This window comes from Garra rufa, chromosome 6 (assembly GCF_049309525.1).
Source record: "Garra rufa chromosome 6, GarRuf1.0, whole genome shotgun sequence".
Taxonomy (NCBI): Eukaryota; Metazoa; Chordata; class Actinopteri; order Cypriniformes; family Cyprinidae; genus Garra; species Garra rufa.
In genome coordinates this window covers 28,663,940-28,689,309 of record NC_133366.1, presented here as the reverse complement: position 1 = coordinate 28,689,309, position 25,370 = coordinate 28,663,940, and the positions used below count along the sequence as shown (strand labels likewise).

General features: G+C 39.6%; 1 protein-coding gene across 1 annotated transcript in view; it reads left to right on the top strand.

Annotated features, from left to right (window-relative positions):
- The window catches only part of LOC141336901 (vang-like protein 1), a 31,727-nt gene extending 8,067 nt beyond the window's left edge, over positions 1 to 23,660 (top strand). Inside the window, exons 3-7 of the mRNA XM_073842621.1 lie at positions 359 to 534; positions 3,825 to 3,958; positions 18,473 to 18,623; positions 19,919 to 20,153; positions 20,784 to 23,660. Of these exons, the coding sequence (XP_073698722.1) occupies positions 359 to 534; positions 3,825 to 3,958; positions 18,473 to 18,623; positions 19,919 to 20,153; positions 20,784 to 21,044 (957 nt within the window). The 3' untranslated portion in view covers positions 21,045 to 23,660. The remainder of the gene's footprint in view (positions 1 to 358; positions 535 to 3,824; positions 3,959 to 18,472; positions 18,624 to 19,918; positions 20,154 to 20,783) is intronic.
- Positions 23,661 to 25,370: the final 1,710 nt, after the last annotated feature.

Here is a 25,370-nt window from a genome sequence, read left to right as displayed (position 1 = left end):
GATGAGGAGGTTTAAATAATAATAAAATCACCTATAGTTAAAATATGTGGCTGACTGAACAAAAACAAGCAGTGTAACTGCCTTTACATGTAAAATAAACAGAACACAATTTACTTTAAGCTTAACTGCACCAACACAAAAAAATAATTAGCTCACTAGCATGACCCATTCTTGCTGAACTCTAATCACTTTTCTCTGTGTGAGTACTAGTCCCAATCTCATCTACTTTGTAACTTTGTAGCTAAAATACCAACATGTTAACATAGCACAGAGAAACATTTCCAGTAATATTATGTACCAGCTAATTCTCACATTACCCTAGTATACATAACAGGCAATGACAGTTTCTCTGTTCCAGGATGGGGACTACCAGGGGATTGTGCAGTATGCGGTTTCACTAGTGGACGCTCTGCTTTTTATTCACTACCTGGCCATCGTGCTGCTGGAACTTAGGCAGTTACAACCGTTCTTCTCTCTGTGTGTCACACGCTCGACAGATGGAGCAACACAACATTATAACTTGGGTCAACTCAGGTAAAAACATCATCACCAAACTGCTACATTTATGTAGCATTCCTTTTTAATTCGCATCTAAAGTGATTAGGGTTTTAGAAGATATTTAAGTGTAAATATTTACGAAAATGTACATTACATTCAGCTTTACCCATGTGATCAAAGTGTTTCAGTAAATCATTTAAACTCAGACATGGTCACATGGCATTTTGTAAAATCAGATATGAGGATGGTTTTGAGGAAGCCCTTGAAAGAGACACTGATCATAGAGAGCTCAGCTGCTGTATGAGTGGTTAGATATATGTATACATGATTTCATCAGTGTGCATTTTGTTGGGTGTCCAGTCCTCACATTACATGACAGTCATATTTGTGGACTTTAGGTTGAGCAGGTTTGTAGAATAAATAAATAAATTAAATTATTGTTAGTGTTATCATAGGGATAAACTATCTGTCAGAAAAACAAGCTCAGGCTAATGACCTAATTATCCTGACCAAATGTTTCACATTATTGGAATTCATGTCTTCCTTATTATGCAGTGTGTAACAAGGTGAACATTTTAAGCTAATTAAGCCCATTACTAGTAAAGAAAGACAAACATGCCAGTAGATTAAGATTTAGGAAATATTATAATAGATGTATAAAATTTTTTAAAAAATAATAAAAAAAATAAAAAAATCATGTCCAGTATAAATTGAACAACAGTGTAGATGTTACATTTCACACTATTAGATAAGACCAATTCCTGCAATTTGTTATGAAACATTTCCCCTTAAACTTAATTCCTTATTTTTGATTTGTCACAAAAGTTTAGCAAATACTGGTGTTTGAAAGTGATGTCAGTGTAAGCATTCAAATAACTTTTAACTTTTCATGCACAAGAAGACACAAAAGAGACCCATGCACTGTTGCTGTGCACTCACACCCAAAGCTAGATTCATTCATTGCTCCAGGCTGTTGCTAAAGTATGACGTACACTCAAATGCCACTAGTTTCCAGCGTAGGTTTAGTTTTAGGCTGCAATCACCACTTCATTCTCTTTCTTATATGATGTCCATTGAGGGTCAAAATATTTGAGAATAAAAATGTGCATAAATTTTGAAAAAAGTTAACAAGAATCAAACCTGTGTGCATCTCTTTCTTCTGTAGAGCATAAAAAAGGAAATTAATTGTTTCAGTTTTTTTACTCCATACAATGAAAGTTTAATGATGTTACTTAATGCTCTTCAGAATATCTTCTTTTGTGAAAGAAATGCATACATGAAATCATATGGATGTGGATTCACTGGTACATTTTATTTTCAATCAATTGTTTAAACAATTGCTTTGTGTTTGCATTTTCAGATTTGTGTCTTCCTATTTCTTTTCATATTCTAATCTTTTTCCCTTCCTTCACCTTGTCTGCAATTATGATATGATATATCTATGCCAAATCCACCAATCACACAGATCCTTTCAGATTTACACATCCTTTCTGTTTCCCTCTAATGTTATTATATTGAAGCTCTTCCTGGTGTTTCTGTTCTGCTCCACTTTGTCACCATTAGAGTGCTGGAGCACAGGCATCTTGTCTCTTGTTAGGCGTCTGGCATGGATGCTGTCAAGTTTTCGTAATTATACAGCTCCATGGACGCAGTGGCTTGTTTATCTTCATACTGACATCCTGAAAACATTGCAACCCTAGTCCCAGATTAGCTCCAAAAGGAGAGATCCTAAAGCACTTAGCAAGTGCCAAAGGCACAAAAACTTGTTTTTGAAAAGTAGGCCATCTCTCCCTTTTATTTTCTCTCCTCCTGAGTTTCTATTGTGTGGTGAGGTGTCTGCTCATCCTCAGGGTGGACAGTAGAGCATCTGTAGCATGAATGTAAATAGGAAGCCCATGCCGTGATCAAGCACAAGCTCACTACAATCAGGTTAGCATGGCTTAACAAATCACACAAGCTTCTGGCTGAGGCATCTGGCCCCAGTATAACTGTCGTCATGATGAGTGACCCAAACTCACTCACACTTAGCAGCTGGTGGAGTCTGTTATCCTGATTTGAGGCCAAGTGTGTCATTTTCTCTTCTGTCTGGGAGACATGAACAACATTATATTACTATGTTTACTCTATGGCATAAACCCAAAGCACACATGATTTCCAGTAAAGCGGCATTGCATTTGTGTAACGTCTACAGTTGGAAAATTCCTTTTTGTTTGACTAATGTTTTTGAATGGCAGCAGCAAAACTCAAACACATTGCACTCTAAAAACCAGTAGGTTGAAAGTAACCCTATTTGAGTTGTTTTGCAACCCACAGATAAATCAAATATGGACAAACCTTATTTTAATTTAACACATAATAATTGGTTGATTTATGCTAGTTTTTAAAATAGGATTACTAGCTGATTTTTTCCTCATACATGGGTTCATATTTCATAACTTAAACCTTGTAAAATGTAGTATATATGTACTATATAATCACTGTGTTTACATGATTTCATTTAGATGAATACAGTTCTTAAAACAGCATATTTTATACCGCTTCTGTTAAGTCATTCTTTTTTTTTTTTTTAATCAAACTCCAAACATTTTCGAAATAAACATTTGCTATTTATAACATTTTAATTAAGTGTAATCAACTGTTCTCAGTTATCGTTTTTCCAACGAAATGGTGGTGGATATATCCCAAAATATGATCCAGCAGAATCAACAATAAATTAATAAATCAGAATATATCACAGAAAACTCTCAACAACAACTCTTAGATAATAAAACTAAATAAAACTTTAAATCACAGATAAAATACTCTAGAAACAAAACTATAGGTACCTGGATAGTTATAACAGTGGTAAAATGTTGCAACATTGCAGTTTTGCAGCGTGTGAGAACCACCACAACCCCAAAAAAACAAATGTGCATAAATATATATTTTTTTATTCCTAAAAACACAACAGTATCAGTGCTTGGATTTCTGTGTGTTAAAATCACTGACAGAAATGTACTATATTTTTCATTAAAATGATGTAACACTATGATGTTGGAACATATAATTCCTCATGCAAAATTGTTTCAATAATATAAAGACACTATTAATATAACTCCACACTATTCTTACCTTACACACTTATTGAACGAATCTGAATCAACACTAAACTGACAACAGTCGAACAATTCTGGTCTTTTTTTAGGGAAGAATTGATCTTTATTTGCATCATTAAATAGTTATTGTCTTGTTTATTCCTGCTTTTTGTTTTTTACAATCTGTATTGTATAAAACGCCATGTAAACAAAGATGACTTGACTTCCTTTTCTTGTCTTTTCCATGTGTAGCATCCAGAGGGCAGCAGTGGTTATATTAGAGAACTACTACAAAGACTTCCCTGTCCATAACCCTGCGATGCTAACAGCTTCCAAGTCCCGTGCCGCCAAACACCTGGCAGGCCTCAAAGTCTACAACGTGGATGGTGAGTTCACAATCACTTGAGTATGCAGGAATCATTTCAATTTGCTCAGAAATTCTTTTTCTCCTGTCAAATGCTTTTCTAGTTCAGTGATTTTAACTCAGACCCCAGAGCTTTGTTGACTTTGACATGACTATACCAGTGGTACTGATTATGCTACTGTTAACTTGTATCTTCTCTGATTTTGTGTCCCTTACTAAAAGTCTTTGAAATGAAAATGAAAGCTTACCTTTTGGACAGTAAGTGGATCATTAAACTTTATTGTCCATTTATTTTAGCCCTGAACACTTTGTTGCTGCACAGTAATCCCTGATAAATGAGCACGTTTGCTGGGCACCAAAGTGGAAGTTTTGTAAGAATTTTGTTCATATATTTATTTGTTTGTCTGCACTGGGGAAATCCCATATATCCCTAAAAACTGCACAGAATGCATAATAATTATCTCACATCCCCCAAGTTTCAGATAAGCTATTGTAATGAGTCACCAATAGCAATTGATGCTTTTACAAGAATATGTATATGTCTGCAGCTAAGATATAGATGGACTTCAATTTGTGTGTGACTTTGTAACTGGTGCATTTTCCTGTGATCAAACGTAAGTTTTCAGCATCATTACTCCAGTCTTCAGTGTCACAGCATCCTTTAGAAATCATTCTAATATGCTGATTTACTGTTCAAGAAACATTAATTATTATTATTATTATTATTATTATTATTATTATCAATATTTAAAACAGTTGAATATTATTTTCAGGATTCTTTGATGAATAGAAAGATCCAAAGATCAGCATTTATCTTAAATAAAAAGCTTTTGTAACATTATACACTGTACCATTTAAAAGCTTTGAGCTTTTTTGTTTTGTTTTTTTGGGGAAAGAAATTAATACTTTTATTTAGCAAGGTTGCTTTAAATTTATCAAAAGCGACGATAAAGTAATGATTATGTAATGAAGTAATGATTGAGTAATGATGCTAAAAAATCAGCTTTGAAATCACAGGCATGAATTACTTTTTAAAATATATTCAAATAGAAAATTTTGAATAGTAAAAATATTTCAGAATTTTACTGTTTTGCTGTACTTTGGATCAAATAAATGTAAGCAGAAGCAGAAGAGACTTCTTTAAAAAAATTGTTGTAGTGACTGGTAGTGTATTGTATAAATATTTAATTGCCACATTTTTGATGCAATTGCTTGATAAGGAATAACCAGTGCAACATATGTACAATAGTTCTAAAGCAGTTTCCTGTTTTACACCTGAAATTTTAATGACAATCACCTGAAAAACAAGGTCATTAAAGAATGGTAGCTGAGGTTTTATATATGAGATATGAGGAACTGTTTCAGCGTTGGAATACAACTGGGGTTTGGCTCAGGCAATCAAATGTATGTGCTGAATAATTTACCACTCTATCGCAATCTGTTCTCCTTTGTGAGGTTTTGGCTGCTTTTTAAATGCCCTCAGAGAAAACTTTCACACTGGTTTCCACAAAAAATCCGAAAATACTCTTCTCTAAGTGTGATTTCTGGTACATTTCACTCCGTACACTTTTCCACACCTCTTTTTGACTTTGATATGTCTTCCTGTCTGTCTCTTTGTACTTGACCAGACACACAGTCCAACATGCCCACAAAACAATTATACTCTGTTAGGGCTGGGCGATTCTTTCGATTTTTTCGATTAATTCGAATTTACGTTTTAAGACGATTTAATTTTTTATTAAATCGAGGTATCGCGATTTTTTTAATATATATATATATATATATATATATATATATATATATATATATATATATATATATATATTCAGAACAGAAAACAACGCGTTCTGGTAAAATAAGCGAGTCACTAAGGGGACATGATTAGCTGCTTGTTAGCCTGTTACATTACAGTACATACAATTTCACTTACCACATAAACAGAGTAGAGAGATGATTGAAGACAATGACGAATTATTTGCATATCAGGGCTCTAGAGTGCGACCTAATTTCTCAATGGTGTGACCCGCCGTTCAAGGGCAAAAAGAAACTACTACGTGCGACTATGAAAAAATATTTAGGAGCACCATGTGCGACTGACCCGACCAGCATATTTGTATTTGCGCTGAGTGGAGCTTCAAAGGTTTCTATGTGTTTTGCACGCTGACAAATGTATCTCAAGTGTAGAGAGAGTATAAATAAGAGACTGAATGGGCAGTAGCTTTGTTTACTATAATAGAGCTTTGTGAGATTGCAAACTAAGATGAGTGACAGCTTTTAATAATTTTTAAGGGAGTTTGTAAACGAGATATTGATTTATTACAACAGTTAAATAAACAAGAAGTTATTATTAAGTGACTTACATTGTCTGACTATAACACTATTGCCTGATTTTGCTCTATTTCATCGTCAAAAGTAATCTGAAACAAGCCACAGCTGAGCCGCTGCGCATCTCCACTCAAACACAGCGGTGTTTCGTTTATGAATGAACCTGCGTTTTTAAACGAATCTAGTGAAATGATTCAATTTCCCATTCATAAAGAGTCACTTGCTTTATCCTTGAATGAACCATCCGTTCAAACGAATCAAATGAATGAAATGATTCAGTAATTAAATCAGTGTCTTACCACCACCTGCTGGCAGATATTTTCAGTTTTTTAAATCATTTAATATTTCTGTGTTCAAAATTTTATATTTTTGTATACGATATAAGTGCAAGAGAAAAGCATGGCAATATATATTTTCCTCCCATCTCATATTTATTTGTCTTACAAACATTTACTGTGTCTGGTATGATAAGAATGGGGTCACTGATGCAGTTGCAATGTATATTGCAAAATATATGGTGCCCATATATATTGTGGAAAAGCTGGGGTTTCTTTACATGCTAAAAGAAGTAGGGGGGGGGGAAACCGATTTAAATCGTAAATCAGATTTTTTTGTGAAAAAAACGGGGATTTTATTTTTAGGCCATATCGCCCAGCCCTATACTCTGTCCTGCATTGGAAATGGATGGTTGTGCTGTCAATAGTTTGCAGAGTTGTTCATGGTAATAGACATTTAGTGAAACTTCATCCTGGCATCTGATAAAGACCGTGACATACCAAGCTGACAGTCAGCTAATTCAGCCAATTCAGCATGGTCGAATTCGTATTGAGCAAAAATAAGCAAATAAAGTCAAGAGGATGCACACAGAAGCTCTTCTAATTTTACTCCATCTTTCCTGAGTATATGAATTTGTGTATATTTTCATAACAACATGGCCGTCTGGAATGAAAAAAAGTGATCAACGTAATTCATAGTCAAAATGGTATGCAAATGCTGCTTTGGTGAGGGTTTGTACATCTGCAGCCATAGTTTTTCTTTCTCTTTTTGAATGACGAATACAGACTACTGCCACCTGCTGAGATAGACAGTTATTTCCTCTCACACATGTGCAAAATGTACACGCTAGTTGGCCTTTAGTTGTAGTCTTTGCAGTGTGTTTAAACAACTTTTTATCCCAGATGCATGTGGTGCATGGTGACAACACAGTCGGCTTTTGTCACCGCCAGTTCTGTGTTGTTTTATGTGTCACGGCCTTAAATCTGCAGCAGTAAAGTACAACAACAGTCTTTTATCTTACTTTATTGACTTAATCATCTCACTGCTTTGATGTTGTAGTTCAGAGCAGGACACTGGAAAAAGACATCACATCTGCACTGAAAAGTCTCTCTCTCCCCTGTCCATGCAGAGATTGTTCAGAGAAACTAAAGTATGGAATTTACAAGCTAAAATGTTACTTGTTTTAACAAAGTAAAAGAAAGTTGATTTTATATCAGATTAATGTTAACAAAATTAACAGACAATTAATATTACTTAATGTTAATTAATGTTAATGTTACTTTTCGTAGTAATAAGCCCTATTCGGACGGTAATTGTTTTTCATGGGGACGTAAGTTATTTTTACCATTTAAAGGGGTTATTCGGTGTGTTTATTGCTGTCCAAATCCAGAATGTCTGTGTTTATCTCTCACCACCAGCGTAAAAATCCTTGGCCGAATTACCTACTGTTTTTTGACAAACACCAAGGTCAGATGTAATTTAATTGTCATTCTAGTCCACATCTCTGAGTTTACAAGAAGAAATTGATTCAGAATTTAATGTTTAAATCCTTTTTAACCATTGTCAAACACCATACGGTACTGTAACTGTTGTACTTCGCTATAATGGAAAGTATTTACAAGAACAATATTTTATAACTGTGGGAGCAGGAGAAGAAAGCACATTCAAAACATTCAAAATGGCAGCAGCAGGTATGCAATATGATTTTAAGATGTGTATTATATACAGTTATATACATCTATATCACATATAATTATAAATAACTATAGGGCATCTATTTTCCTATTTTTAAACAGGAGATTTAAACAAGAAAATAATAAATAGGATTATATATTATAAAATATGCTTGGAATAAGGGTTCGTAGGATAACAGAACTCGCTTCTCCACTGTGAATAAATTGCCATCCACATCTGTGAGTTTTATCACTGAGGTGCCATGTAAATTTATTTTACAGATGTCCACATGAGAAACAGTTACCATCCAAATAGGGCTAAAGTCATCTGTACATTATTTGTGTTGCTGCTTTTATAACATAACTACTGTAGCCATTGCATATTCTGCTGTGAGGACTTTATGGACATTTTAACAGATGTTTATATTTGTTGAAGTAGAAACATGCAGAGCCTACATAACATTTTAGGAAAGGGTTTTTTCCTCACAAATATACCTTTCCTCATTTAATCTTTAAGAATGGTTAACGATGGTGGACGAGTGAAATGACTTGTCTTAAAGGGACTTTGATAACACTGAGTATCTCTTCATCACGGCACCTGTTATTCAGTAGGATATATTAGGCAGCAAGAAAAATGTAGTGCAAGTGTAAGGATTTAAGCAAGTTTGACAAGACAGGGTCAGAGCATCTCCAAAACTGCGGCTCTTGTGGGTTGTTTAGTCTGCAGTGGTCAGTATCTATCAAAAGTGTTCCAAGGAAAGAAACGGTGGTGAACAAGCGACAGGGTCATGGGCGGACAGGGCTCATTAGCTGCTTTTCCACTGTCGGGTTGAGCTAATAGTTATATAGGAAAGAAATAAAAATGGGCGATCGCAAGCAGTACAAACAGTGTGTTCCTCCCTGCCAAAGATACATCACGGCAGAGGACACACACTCGCTATGTGTTGCTTGTTTGGGAGCGAGGCATGCCCAGTCAGCCTTTGAGGAGGCTGACTGTGTGCATTGTTTGTGGCTTCCTCTCCGCACACTTCGCTCACGGAGGGCTCTTTATGAGGAAGGAGCCCTCACTAGCGTTCCCCGCGGATCGGGCCCCGCTTCTGCTGAGGCAGAGCGGTGTTTGCATTCGTGGGGATCGCAGATGGATCTGCTATCGAGTTTGGAGATGGGCGAGCCCCTTTCTCCATCCTCCTCTGGCAGATCCTTGCCCCTCTCTGGTGTGGAAGCCCGTTTTGCGGTTTCTTCCCGCCAGGAGGAGCACTCGTCCCTCCGTCTTTCTTCCTCTGAGGAGGAGGAAACGGAGATGGTCGAGGAGGCTGGTCCCCCGCCCTCCCAGCCTGTTGAGTACGAGGAGTTAGTGGAGGTGGTCATTCGTGCCGTTGCCAAACTCAATATCAGTTGGCCGGACGTTGTGACTGGGGAGCAGAAAACCGCAACTAAGCTCCCCAAAAACACACCTCCACGCCGAGGCCTGCCATTTTTCCCCGATCTCCACACTGAGGTGTCGAGATCGTGGGTGAAACCATTCTCGGCGCGTGTTCACTCCCCTTCCGCCGCCATTTATTGCAATGTGGTCGGGGCTCGTGAACACGGTTATGGGGCGATGCCGCAGGTGGAACAGACGCTTTCGAGCTATCTGTCCCCTAGCTCGGCATCGTCCCTAAAGGCTTCGGCACTCCCCAGCAAACCGCTCAGAACTACATCTGCGTTGCTGGGGAAAGGGTACTCGGCAGCAGGTCAGGCCGGAGCTTGCTTACACACAATGTCCATCTTGCAAGCTTACCAGGCCGACCTGCTGAAAGAGCTTGATGAAGGCGAGGACGGGGCGGCAGTCGACGTCAGTGAGCTGCGCCGTACTGCCGACCTTGCTCTGCGTGCCACCAAGGAGACCGCCCGTGCCATTGGCAGCCATGGTGGTCGCAGAGAGACATCTCTGGCTGACCCTGTCGGACATTAAAGATCTGTTAGACGCCCCGCTTGAGCCGTCTGGCCTGTTCAGCGACGCTGTTCCATCCGTCGTCGACAGGTTCAGGCAGGCACGACAGCAGGCGGCGGCGTTCCAGAGATATCTTCCTCGCCGCTCTAGCCCTGGGGCTGCTGGAGCCCCACCCGAGTACCCACTCCTCGTACCGCGAAGAGCAAAAGCGGAGCGTCGCCACTCGGGCTCCTCCCCAGAGAGAGCGGGGGTCCCGTAGGCGCTCCAAATCGGGGGCTTCTAAGCCGAAGGGCGACCTGAGGGCCGTCCTTCAGGCGAAGAAGTCTTCGATAAAGAAGCTCTGACAATCATGGCTCAGGGCTTCTGAGGGCAGGCCCCCCTGGGAGTATACCATCAGTACCCCAGTGCCCTCGAGAGACCAGGCTGCTAACCCTGCCACCTCCGGTGCTTCAGGGCGCAGTGGTCTCTCGCGAATCCCCCTTTCTGCATCCGCCCATGCGCGTTGCGGTGCAGAGGGGTTCGCCACCTCAAAATCCATCAGAGATCAGCCTCGAGAGGCTGATTCCCTTAGTAGATCATTTGGCAGCGTGGAAGCTTCTGCCAAATGTATCTCAATGGGTCCTGCAGACTGTAGAAAGAGGTTACAAGATTCAGTTTGGCGCCCCTCCGCCATCTTTTCAAGGGGTTGTCGCCACTGTGGTGGCCCCTCAGCAGGCTCTGATTATGGAACAAGAGGTAGAAACCCTCTTGAGGAAGGAGGCCATCGAGGTGGTCCCTCCTCATCTTATGGAGTGCGGGTTCTACAGCCGCTACTTCAAAGTTCCCAAGAAGGATGGAGGGGTCTGCTCAATCGCGCAGTGCTGAGACTCCGATTCAGAATGCTTACTGTCAAGCAGGTCGTGTCTCAAATCAAGTCAGAGGACTGGTTTGTCACGATAGATCTCAAGGATAGCTTATTTTCATATCTCCATCCTTCCACAACACAGGAAGTTCCTCAGGTTCGCTTTTGGGGGCAAAGCTTACCAATACAGGGTTCTTCCTTTCGGTCTGGCACTCTCACCCCGAACTTTCACCAAGTGTGTGGATGCTGCGCTGGCTCCTCTGCGACTCCAGGGCATCCGCATACTAAACTACAAAGACGACTGGCTTATACTGGCTCAGTCCAGAGAAATGGCAGTTCGACATCGAGATGTCGTTCTTGCCCATATGAAAGTTCTGGGGTTAAGACTAAATTCCAAGAAAAGTGTTCTTTCTCCATCTCAGAGAACCACTTATCTAGGAGTAGTTTGGGATTCGATCACGATGCGGGCTCACATGACTCCCGCTCGGATAGCGTCGATTCTCAACGCAGTCAAGAGAGTCAAGATAGGCCGATCACTCACTGTAAAGCAGTTTCAAGTTCTGCTAGGTCTCATGGCAGCTGCGTCCAACGTGATTCCTTTTGGCCTGCTGTACATGAGACCTTTACAGTGGTGGCTCAGGACCAAGGGGTTTTCCCTGAGGGGCAACCCACTCCACATGATCAAGGTCACGCGGCGCTGCCTTCGTGCCTTAGATATGTGGAGGAAACCTCGGTTCCTGTCTCAAGGTCCGATGTTGGGGGCTCCTTGTCGTCGTGTTACACTTACGACAGACTCCTCCCTCATCGGATGGGGAGCGGTCATGAGTGGCTGCTCAGCCCAGGGTCTGTGGAGCGGATGCCATCTTACGTGGCACATCAATTGCCTGGAAATGCAGGCCATGTTTCTTGCTTTGAAACACTTCCTCCCAGACCTGAGAGATCACCATGTGTTGGTTCGCACCGTCAACACAGCGGTGGTCGCTTACATCAACCACCAAGGAGGTCTGCGGTCGCGCCCCTTGAACAAGCTGGCACACCACATCCTTGTGTGGTCCCAGGGGAAATTCCTCTCGTTAAGAGCAGTTTATATACCTGGACATCTCAATGTGGGACCAGACGTCCTGTCGAGGCAGGGGCTGAGGCCCGGGGAATGGAGACTCCACCCCGAGGTGGTGGAAGTCATATGGAGCAAATTTGGAAGAGCCCAAGTAGACCTTTTTGCGAGCCAGGAGACCACTCAATGTCCCCTTTGGTTCTCTCTCAGTCATCCAACTCCCCTGGGACTGGATGCTATGGTACAGACGTGGCCGAGGCTTCGTCTGTACGCCTTTCCCCCGATCGCTCTGCTCCCGGGAGTTCTGGAGAGAGTGCGCCAGGATGGAATTTGCCTTTTGCTAGTGGCTCCGTGCTGGCCAGGTCGAGTGTGGTTCTCAGACCTGATTTCTCTCCTAGACGGCCCTCCATGGGAAATTCCCGTCAGGAGAAATCTCCTCTCACAGGCAGGAGGTGCGATCCTGCACCCCCGCCCGGAGTTGTGGAAGTTATGGGTGTGGCCCCTGAGGGGGCACATCTCCTAGCTTCCGGTCTCTCAACCGAGGTTGTTGAGACCATCCTCCAATCCAGAGCTCCCTCTACGAGGAAACTGTACACCGGGAAGTGGAATATGTTTGTCCTTTGGTGTAATCAGCACCAGATTGACCCAGTTCACTGCCCAGTAAGTTCAGTGCTGGACTTTTTGCAAGCCCGCCTTACGGCCAGTAACGCACACTCTACGCTGAAGGGCTTCGTGGCGGCCATAGATGCCTTCCATGCTCCCTTTGGTGCTACCTCCCTCGGGAGACTTCCCCTGGTGTCACGTTTCCTCCGCGGTGTGTTGAGGCTGAGGCCCCCGGTGCGCTCCCGCGTCCCCACGTGGGACCTGGCTGTGGTACTTCAGGCTCTGTGTAATCCACCTTTCGAGCCTATTGAGGAAATCTCGGACAGACTCTTGTCCTTCAAAACAGCCTTTGTTTTGGCTATCTCCTCTCTAAAGAGAGTCGGTGACTTACAGGCCCTTTCTGTGGCCACTTCTTACTTAGACTTTGCCCCCGGGCTAGTCAAAGCTTTCTTGCACCCTAAATCGGGTTACGTACCCAAGGTGCCCTCAGTAGTACCACGGCCCGTAGTGCTCCAGGCCTTTTGTCCTCCTCCTTTCAAGGAACCGGGACAACAGAAGCTTAACTGTATGTGTCCAGTGCGAGCACTGGACACATACGTCCACAGAGCTGCCCTGTGGAGGAAGACAGACCAATTATTTGTGTGTTTCGGTCCCCATAACAGAGGTCTTCCAGCTTCTAAGCAGACACTAAGTCGGTGGATTTTGGATGCCATTACCATTTCCTATGAGTCCTCTGGTCTTCCCTCCCCGATGGAAGCCAAGGCTCACTCTACCCGCAAAGTTGCGGCATCCAAGGCTTTCCTGGCAGGGGTGTCCCTGCAGGATATTTGTAACGCTGCGGGATGGTCCACGCCACTTACTTTCGTGAGGTTCTATGAGTTAGACCTCCCACATACTCCGGGCTCTCATGCCCTCAGTTCTGATGCTCCCACCTCTAGTGGGACTTTTTAACCTAACGAGTGGGCTGAGGCCGCTCGTTTTACCCGGGCTACTTTCGCCCTTCTTATAAGACGGCTGAGGCCGCACTTTCCTGCTTGAATAGCAGCAATCACTCTGGGCTACTTTCGCCCTTCCACGAGTTGGCTGAGGCCACTCGTTGCACTCGGGCTACTTTCGCCCCTTTTATAAGACGGCTGAGGCCGCACTTTCCTGCTTGAATAGCAGCAATCACTTTGGGCTACTTTCGCCCTTCCACGAGTGGGCTGAGGCCACTCGTTTCACTCGGGCTACTTTTGCCCTTATTCTTTCCTCCTGCTTCACACAGAGCAGGGATTTGGAATTCTGGCGGCGTGGGTATATCGTTCCCAAAGCGTTCCGACGCAGCTCGACGTTCCCGAAGGGGAACGCCTCGGGTTTCGTATGAAACCCTAGTTCCTCGAGGGAACGAGACGCTGCGTCACCTACCACAATTCCGGCATCCCTGCAGCGCTCCTGGTGGCAGAAGCTGCTGGCTGCATTCACCGCATGTGCTTTATAGCTTCCTGGTTCCTGACGTCACCCCGTCCGTGACGTCACACGCGCTTTCCTATTGGACGGATTATACACGTGATCAGAGCGTGGTCACACTGGGGGCGTTCCCAAAGCGTTCCGACGCAGCGTCTTGTTCCCTCGAGGAACGAGGCGTTTTACAATAATAAGTGATGTATTTAGCATGTTTACTATGGTAATGGCTAGCGTGCAGTATTTTGCATCGCTTATAAATATTTAACTGCCTTATAGGTATCCTATGCCACATTGTATCTCAAACAGAAGTTATTTCATACACTCGCTGCTGTCTGAAAGTGAGTTTTCAGCTAAAATTATTTTAACAGTTTTTAATGTTGGTGTTATAGCTGTTAACTATATGAAATGATCCGCAGCGCTGATGCTCTTCAAACGCAGAGAAAGAGCTGGCCTGATTTGGCCCAAGATTTTTGACGGGGCCAAAAAAAAACAGACGTTGGCCCCAAGGAAGCCCTGACGAAGCACGATCAAGTCCCAGAAGTGACAGTGGAAACGCGTCTGGCCCTGGCACACACTAGAACATCCGCTTTTGTGGTCCGATCCAACAGACAAGCTACTGTAGCTCAAATTGCTCAAGAAATTAATGCCGTTTCTGATGGAAAGGTGTCAGAATACACAGTGCATTGCAGTTTTTTGCACATAGGGCTGCATAGCCGCAGACCAGTGCTGCCACCTGTTCACCATCGAAAGTGCCAGCAGTGGGCACGTAAGCATTAGAAATGGACAACGGAGCAATGGAAGAAGGTGGTCTGATCTGATGAATCACATTTTCTTTTACATCACGTGGATGGCCTGGAATGTTTGCGTCACTTGGCTAGGGAACACATGGCACCAGGATGCACTATGGAAAGAAGGCAAGCCAGTGGAGGCAGTGTGATGCTTTGGGCAAGGTTCTGCTGGGAGACCTTGGGTCCTGCCATCAATGTGGATGTTACTTTGACACGTACCACCTACCTAAGCACTGTTCCAGACCATGTACACTCTTTCATGGAAATGGTATTCTTTGGTGGCTGTGGCCTGTGCCCTGCCACAAAGCAAAAATGGTTCAGGAATAGTTGGAACACAATAATGAGTTTGAGGTGTTGACTTGGCCTCCAACTTCCCCAGATCTCAGTCCAATCAAGCATCTGTGGGATTTTCTGAACAAACAAATCCGATCCATGGAGGTCCCACCTCGCAACTTACAGGGCTTAAAGGATCTGCTGCTAACATATTGGTGCCAGATATCACATCACACCTTCAGGGGTCTAGTGGAGTCCATGGCTCGACAAGTCAGGGCTGTTTTGCCAGCAAAAGGAGAACCAACACAATATAGGAACGTGGTCATAATGTTATGTCTGATTGGTGTAAATAGCACAGTATAATACCAAATCAGTTAAACAGTCCTCAGTGTGCTAGCAAGCCCTTACTGCTGTTGGGTACTGAGATACAATCCTCAGAGCCATTGTTAAATGGGAATGTACCAGGGACTGTACCAGTGGAATAAATCTAAACAATGTAACTAGTGTTACCAATAACCTACGGAATTAAAAAGTTATATGATTTATTATGATTAAAAATAGTTCAGGATAAAATATTTAGCCTAGATAATAATAAGTAAAACAATAACGTGACACTGAAAAACAATAATTCAACACTTTAATTAACATTTAATTACACTTATGAGTTGTATTTAATAAATCTTTAATAGATCCACAGTTTCATATCACCCGTGTCTGTTAAGGGTTCAGTAAAGGACAATTAATTTCATTTCAATTAAATTAAATTCGATTTTTAATCAAATCATGACCCCAATAATAGATTTAAATGAAACTGTGAGATTCCAAAAGATTCCCACCCATAATCAACAATTTATCATGATGATTTGGAGGAGGATGCTATCCTGAATCTCCCGTCCCCGCTGGTCCCTGACAACTACAAATCTTCTGAACTCTGCTGGTTCTGCCAAGTTCAAAGTGTCCTATGTTTCCTCTGGTTCTGTCCAGCTCAAAAAATCCTCCAGAGTCTCCAGAGGCCCCTGTTTCCTGGGTAGTCCAATTTATTATTAAAAATAGTTTGGATTCTTGTTGTGCACTTCTTTATACCCACCATGATGTAACAATTATATTGTATACACTAATTGGTCTTGGCTTTTAAAGATAAACAAGAGTTTTTCTTGCATGGATAGTAATAATCTTAAGTATATTTCTTCAGCTTGTCTCCTTCAATTTCAGAGATGAATAAAGAAACAGATGAATTCTGAACTTCTTCATGACTTATTCACCATCCAGCCCACTATCAACACACACTGACAGCAGTTCCTGGTAGACACAGATTCTGCTGCATATTAACCAGCTGCATATTTATTACATGCAAAAAAAATATTATCTTTGAAGTTTCTATAGATGAATATAGGAACAGACTAGACACAGGAGAGGCTGAATTTGAATACCTTAAAATAGTGGGTAAGGTGATGGAGTTTTAAAGGCATAGTTCATCACTAAATGAAATCCACATGACTTACTTTTGTGGAATACAAAGGAAGAAGTTTACCGGTAGCATTTTTTCATGCAGTTACAACGAATGGTGGTGAAGCTTTTAAGCTTTAACAAGTATGCAAAAGCACTGTAAAGTAATCCAGGCAACTTGTGCTCCGTATTCCAAGACTTTGAAAGCAGTATCAAAGATTTGTGTGCAGAACAAACTAAAATCGTGAATAAATCATTCATACCAGTTTTGTGAATCAAAAGCATCCCAAAAGCATTGAAACTTTGAGCATTAAAAAAATGGGGGGAAACATGTCAGTGACCTGCTGCCAGGCATGAAAACTGGCCATATATTACAAGGCAAAACATATTTCACTGCTTGACTGGTAAATGTCCCAAAAGTACAGTCTACACTTTATCAATCTGCACTTATCAATACTGACACAAACCTTGTTACTCAGTATCAGTATTCCCAGTGCACTGAAAAGAGTGAAATGACTTTGTATTTTATTTAAAGTGCACTTTTATATTGTTCTAGTCAAAAATCATAGTTTCTGGTTAAAACTTTTTGTTTAAATAGCATTTTTACTTGACATCAGAGTGCCGATGTGCACAAAAAGAAACTTATGTAACCATATTACGCAAGAGTAAAAGACGGCTTTGCATTTTTAGGTGAACTATTCGTTTTAGATTTCATGCAGTACATCTCAGATGTTTCTCTCATTACTCATTTTCTGGATCATAATCTCATCTATTATGATAATTTAAGTTGCACCCATTATACACACCTCTCTACGCAGTAACTTCTCATACAGACTATGTGATTCAGCATAAACCTATTAAACTGACACCACCAGACAAGAACAAGCACTTGTATTGAATCAAGCTGAAATGTTGTCTTCTGTGGAGCTGCTCCACATCTGAATCACATCTTGCAACATCGACACTTTTATTGAACTGAGCTGAATCAACATTGATCTGACTAAAGCTGAATAATGATATTACTGACTTTTATGAAATTCACAAATTCATACTGTTATTGATTTCAACTGAACCAACAGTTAAAGGAGTAGTTCACTTTCAGAACAACAATTTATAGATAATGTACTCACTCCCTTGTCATCCAAGATGTTCATGTCTTTCTTTCTTCAGTCATAAAGAAATTTTTTTTTGAGGAAAACATTTTAGGATTTTTCTCCATATAGTGGACTTCTATGGTGCCCCTGAGTTTGAACTTCCAAAATGCAGTTTAAATGCAGCTTTAAAGGGTTCTAAATGATTCCAGCCAAGGAAGAAGGGTCTTATCTAGCGAAACGATTGGTTATTTTCTAAAAATATTTACAATTTATATAATTTTTACACAGAATACACCCAGAGCTAGACAAGACGAGCATTTAAGGTTAAAAAGTATATAAATTGTATTTTATTTTTTAGAAAATAACCAATTGTTTTGCTAGATAAAACCCTTATTCCTCTGCTGGTATCGTTTAGAGCCCTGCTGCATTTTGGAAGTTCAAACTCGGGGGGCACCATAGAAGTCCATTATATGGAGAGAAATCCTGAAATGTTTTCCTCAAAAAACATAATTTCCTTACGACTGAAGAAAGAAAGAAATGAACATCTTGGATGACAAAGGGGTTGAGTACATTATCTGTAAATTTTTGTTCTGAAAGTGAACTACTCCTTTAACTCTGTTGTCTTTAGAACTGCTGTTTCCATAGTTGAATTTTCATAAATTATTCTGCTGTTTTTTCTTGTTCATCACTGTGAAGCTGCTTTGGCACAATCTGTAAATGTAGCACTATACTAATCAAGGTGACTTGACTAAACAATCTGAATGCATGTGTATCCCATCATGACCAGGTCCAGGAGGGAATAATGCAGCTGCTGGTATAGCCCAGTCTCAGTCTCGAGCAATGATTGCTGCTGCTGCCCGCCGCAGAGACAGCAGTCATAACGAACTCTACTACGAGGAGGCAGAGCATGAGAGACGTGTACGCAAACGCAGGGCGAGGTGAGAGAACTTTGGTTTAGAGATTTAAAAATATATTTTGCAAATAATTTTACTTGTAAGGAATAACAATAATACTTTAAAATAGGGAACACATGTTCACTATTAACTAAAAGTTTTCCCTCAGTAAACTGCTAATTTGCTGCTTATTAAGATAGTTGTTAAATTTAAGTATTGGGTAATAAGGCATTAATGCATGCTTTATAAACTAAAATAAATACTAATAAACAGCAAATATGCTAGTAATATGTATGTTAATAAGCAAATAGTAGTGGAAATTGGTCCTCAAAATAAACTGCTAACAGAATAAATTATCTGTAAAGGTTGAACCTTTTTGAGCAATTTAAGATGGAGAGATAAGCTTAATATGACATTCAGTAGAGACTTGAAATATGCACAAATGAATCATCATAGAAATAGATTCTCAGCATGAAATGGGATCATTTCTAATAGGGATTAAGACAAAAGATTGGATTACACAGTCTCTAGAGCAGAGGTTCTCGTATGTTTGATGGTTCTACATTCTACTAGTAGAAGAGCAGTACATTTTTGTCCCCCTGTTCGAATCTGACGCACATGAGAATGTGAGTTTGCATAAGCACTTAACATAACGGGAAGAAGATTGAGTAGAATAAACTGCACAATCATTCCCACATATATTGTCAACACTAGATTTAAAGGATTAGTTCACTTTCAGAACAAAAATTTACAGATAATGTACTCACCCCCTTGTCAACCAAGATGTTCATGTCTTTCTTTAGTCATGAAGAAATTGTTTTTTGAGGAAAACATTTCAGAATTTCTCTCCATATAATGGATATGTATGGTGCCCCCAAGTTTGAACTTCCAAAATGCAGTTTAAATACAGCTTCAAAGGGCTCTAAACAATCGCAGCCGAGGAAGAAGGGTCTTATCTAGTGAAACGATCTGTTATTTTCTAAACAAATTGATGACTGAAGAAAGACATGAACATCTTGGATGACGAGGGAGTGAGTACATTATCTGTAAATTTTTGTTCTAATTTTGTGAACTAATTATTTAAATGTGAACATGATTTAAGAACTACACTAAAAAAAACTGATGTAAGATTAATTTTGAAATATTTAAATTCAGAAATTGCTAATATATTTTTTACAAATAATTACAATGAATTTTTTATTTTTTTTACTGTGTAAAGTGTAAGCATTCTTCAGTTTACAGTGCCCCACACTTTGGGAACCACTGCTCTAGAGAACTGAAAGATTGTGAAATGAAAAATGTTAGATCTGGACTGTGTGACGACACTCTTTCCTTCACAGGCTGGTGGTGGCAGTGGAGGAGGCATTTACACACATCCGTCGCATGCAAGAGGAGGAGCAGAAGACGGCACCTAGTGATGTGATGGACCCACGTGAAGCGGCTCAAGCCATCTTCCCTTCCATGGCCCGAGCACTGCAGAAATACCTCCGCACCACCAGACAACAGCACCTCCACAGCATGGAGAGCATACAGCAGCACTTGGCCTTCTGCATCACAAATAACATGACACCCAAGGTGAGAGGCCACTGACAGTGAGAATAAAAGTGAAAAAAGTGCTTTTTATCGCAAAATATTTGCAGTCAGGGTGATCATGTATAATCTCTAAGCAGTTTATTTTACAATAAAGACTGGTAGGAAGGCAGCCAGGCATATCCGAATGTGTCATATCCTTTATGAGATGCTTTCATCTGATCGATTTTTGAAGGCAGCATTAATGTGTCCTTCGCAGTCTATGATCTCCCACAATACTGCGCATTCTTTCCCTTAACAGTTGAACATATAAATAAAGATGGTGTCCGAAATTTATCGCCAAACCTTTTAGATCCAGTTATAGACATTAAGTGTATTTAATTATTATGTGAGTGCTACAAGAGACTTAAAACTAGAAAAATATACAGCTTTGCTCATATAATGCAGAAATATTCGATAGCACTATGCCATGATTGAGCAGAATCTAGGATGCAAAATGTTTTGATTAAGACTGATATAATGTGCTAGGTTTCAGAACAAGTCAGTGGAACTTTTAATGGAGTGTTTCAGTGTTGTTGTATGTTAGTTAAATGTTTGCTTGACTCATTATCAAGCTCTCCTTAACTGAATGCAAGTAATGCTAGGTGCTGTATATTTTGTTTTTTTGTTTCTCAGGCATTTCTGGAGAGTTATCTGACCACAGGTCCTACATTGCAGTATGGAAAGGACCGCTGGCTTGCCAGACAATGGACCCTTATCAGTGAAGCGTCAGTTACCAGTGGTCTGAAAGATGGGACCGTTTTTCTGCTCAAATGCATTGACTTTAACCTAGTGGTCACTACCAAAAAGATACCATATATTCAGCTTGCTGAAGAATTCATCGACCCAAAGTCACACAAGTTTGTCCTTCGACTGCAGTCTGAGACTTCAGTTTAAAGATTTTTTTTTTTTCTTCATTTTCTTTTTTTCAATTTTTTCTCAGCAAAAACTTATTTTCCTCTGGGATGTATTTTTATTTGACTTTCAAATAATATATATATATATCAAATATTTCAGTATATTCCTTTTTGCTTTATCAGTTTGTTTTGTTTGTGCTTACATGTTAACACATTTGCAGTCAAACCTATATTAGATAAGTGGAGGTTATGGAGGTTGAATACAATTATTGAAGACTACTTATCAATGTTTGTAAAATACAAAAACAGCAGAGGATGGAGGATAGTGGGTGCAATTAAATATTTTTCAATGGACCACAGAGAGATGGATGGACTCAAATGGGCACATTTTCTCTGCCTCACTACTCTTTATAAAGACTCTAGGAATGTAATCTTCAGACTTTCTGCAAGATCCACCATAGTGCAGTTGGAGCTGCACAGATGAGACTTTGAGAAACATTGCCAATTACTGTATCATTATGGCAACAGGTTTTCACGTTGTAAGGTTCACAAGCACATCATCTCAGCCAAATGACCTTCTACTACTGTAAATGCACATCAGAACTTTCCAGTGCACATTTTTAACAAACTTTTTCTGCTTATAAGTCTTTGTTTTCTAATGTCTGATGATATAAAGAGTGTGTGTGTGTGTGTGTGTGTGTGTGTGTGTGTGTGTGTGTGTGTGTGTGTGTGTGTGTGTGTGTGTGTGTGTGTGTGTGTGTGTGTGTGTGTGTGTGTGTGTGTGTGTGTGTGTGAGTGAGAGAGAGAGAGAGAGAGAGAGAGAGACATTGCTCAATCAATACAGTGATCCACGTACAAATTTTGTTCAATTTTTTGATCAGACGTAATGCTTTTACATAATCATTTCTCTCATTAGCCAATGTTGGACTTGTGAAGATTGTATCGTTTTTGGATTATTAAGCATGAGAGATGACAAATTAACAAAAACAACAAAAATCACAATCTTTTCTTAAGCATTAAGGTAAATGTTCAAACTAGACACATTTTATAGCACACTATAAAATTATGCATACTGTTTAGTAAATGTCAAAGAACTGGCCCTCATTTCTAAAAAGTCAAAATTATGAAAAAGTATGTCAAACTTTTTAATCTCATAATTGTGATTTCTAATTATAAGATAAAAAGTCATAATTATGAGATTTAAAAAATCTATTATGAAATGAAATTATGAGGAAATAAATTAAGTTAAAATTAATAATTATGGCATGAAAAGCTTTGGTGAGATATAATGGATAAGAATACAGTTAAGCTAATGATGCTTAAGGATACTGTTATGACTTTGCTTTGTGGCACAATTCTTCTTTTTTTTATTTATGTATTTTTTTCCTCATGGCAATCAGAAATATGATCACTAAAACCATATGCCTAAATCCCAGATCTCTTTGAATAAAGAGGTGCTTGGCCTGTACCCTGCATGTCATATATTTTAGGAGGTGCTCTTTACGGCAGACTGTAGGGAGTTGTAATTGGACATGGACTCAATTTGAGCTGTTCAGATGAGTAGAGATGATGTGTGATCTCTTGTGTCCTGTCCTGTTTCTTTTTCTATGCCTCACAGCAGTGTAGCTATAAAAACTGTCATGAACGGCTCATGAGAATGTCATTTAGGTCTATGAAATTAAAGAATGTCCCCTCAGAGAACTGGAATGTTTTGTATACCAATGTTGAGATACTGCTGAGAAACAACTGACTGGTTATGACCATTGGTTATTTTACCTGGATTTAGAATGTTGTTGCTGTCAGCCCTTGTTAAGGACAGCAAAATTGGTTTTAAACAAAAATGGTTTTTTTTTCAGAGTGGGGAATTATCACAAGATAAAGTGTTCAAGTAACATGTCATATTTATGCATAACAAATAGAAATTGTATTTTCTTTTATTTTGAAACATAAGACTGCTTGAAATCTATATCAGTTAAAGAGATAATTTACCCAAAAATCTAAATTTCAAACTTGTTTGACTTTCTTTTTTCTAAAGAACAAACATACAAAAGGTATGTGAAGCAGTGTTTGTAACCAAACAGTTTTGGTTTCCATTGACTTCCATTATATGCGTAACAGAAACACTGAAAAATTTCTCCAAATATCTTCTTTTGTGGTACACAGAAGAAAGTCTGTTCATACAAGTTTGATGAAAGGATGTAATTTTTCTTCACTTTACATTTTTCTGTCATTGGAAGAATAAACCATCACAGCACCCTCTTGAGGGGGAAAATGGATGTGTTAACATTGTCATTGACCTGTTTTTTTGTTTTGTTTTTTCATGTAGACTGGCATTTAAAGTTACACTTTTTATTGTGGGTTTTTATCATGGGTTATTATTAGTCTTCACTTGTCCCTTATTCTATATTCCAATGTTATCAAATGCTATTTTTTTGCTAAAACTTTTATAATAAGACGTTTTTTAAGACAATGATGTGGACTGAGTTACTTTATATAAACCACTCATAATGTGACTGTGCCTCTGCTTTTACACAGTGTGTATGTATGTATTAAGTCATTCACAATTTACAACTCACATCTCACTTGCCGAAGGCCACTGTTTGTATGCCTGATTTTGCTATAACACATGCTTCAAAGCTCACATCAAACATTTGAATAAAACATACATTTTTAATAACACTGAAATTCATCTGTAACTTTTCTTACTGCTAAGTACTTGTTGAGGTTGTTAAACTATATGCATTTTTGATCACATGACAACAACTATACTTTGATCTTTTGTTCTGAACTAGTTCATGAGCTTATTGCTCATGTGGGCCAGATTATAAATATTCATTCCTTCTGATTGCGAATAATGAAAGTGTAAACCAATCAGCAATGTCACGCTCTAAATTTAGAGTGTACTTCTAATCCTGTGAGACACTGTACAGTATGTGCAAACACATGCCATGGCAGTAAATTACTCAAGAAGCCTTTCAATGAGGTACAGAGGTAAAGGTGCAGTTTGAAACTTGCCACACTGGATTTTCACCTTAGCTTTGCTAGAGATTGGCTGCCCTCAAAGGTCACATCAGTCATGTGGTTGGTCTGGTTCAAATGGGCGAGTCATATGGGTATGAGTCATATGGGCGGCATCTGGATCATGTCATAAATCTGGTTGGAAAGAGCATCCATATTGAGGTGAAGGTAATTGAGGACGAGTGTGAGTGTTCTGCATTCCAGTTTAATCGCTTAGTCTGATGGTGCACAGATGTAGTTCTTACTGAATTAAATTACTTTGTGGCTCTGTCTGTAGATGTGGCTCTGTCTGTTCCGCCACTGTTTATATACTGCTGAGTTAATGATGTTAAATAAGTTAGACATAAATGTGTAGCTACGTAAACACTTTAACATAGCTACAGTTGTGCTCATAAGTTTACATACCCCTTGCAGAATTTTAATATTTTAACAAATTAAAAAGTATTTAATTTGTTAGTTAGTACTGCATGTAAGCATGCAATTTGTTAGTTAGTACTGTCCTGAATCAGCTGTTTCACATAACAGATGTTTATATATACTCCACAAGACACAATAACTGAATTTATAAAAAATGACTCAAGTTTACATACCCTTGTATCTTAATACTATGTGTTGTTTCCTGGATGATCCACAAGTGTTTTTGTGTTTTGTGATAGTTGGTCATGAGTCCCTTGTTAGTCTTGAGCAGTTCAACTGCCTGTTGTTCTTCAGAAAAATCCTCCAGCTCATGCATATTCTTTGGTTTTCCAGCATCTTCTGTATATTTGAACTCTTTCCAAAAGTGAGTGTATGATTTTGAGATCCATCTTTTCACACTGAGGACAAATGAGGAACTCATAACTATTACAAAAGATAAAAAACATTTACTGATACTTAAGAAGGCAACACAATACAATACATAAAGAACTGGGGGGCTTTTTGAACGTTTAAATGCGTCTTCAAACAATCCCAAACGCGGATGTAAACGATCACAGCCGAAGAAGAAGGGTCTTATCTAGCAATTTTTTTTACTTACAATGTATATCATTTTTAACCTCAAACGCTCGTCTTGTCTTACTCTGCCTGAGCTCTGTTTCTTCCAGTTCAACACAGTTAGGATATGTTGAAAACTCCCATCTCATTTTCTCCCTCAACTTCAAAATAAACCTGCATCGTTGTTTTACCTTTTTTGTTAAGGGTGTTTGATCTTCTTTGCATGTTCACTTTGCAAACACTGGGTTGGTACTTCTGCAGCGATGTAGGATAATTTTGAAATTATTTTTGAAGTTGAGGGAGAAAATAAGATGGGAGTGTTTCAACATACCCTAACTGTCGTGAACTGGAAAAAACAGAGTTCAGGCAAAGCAAA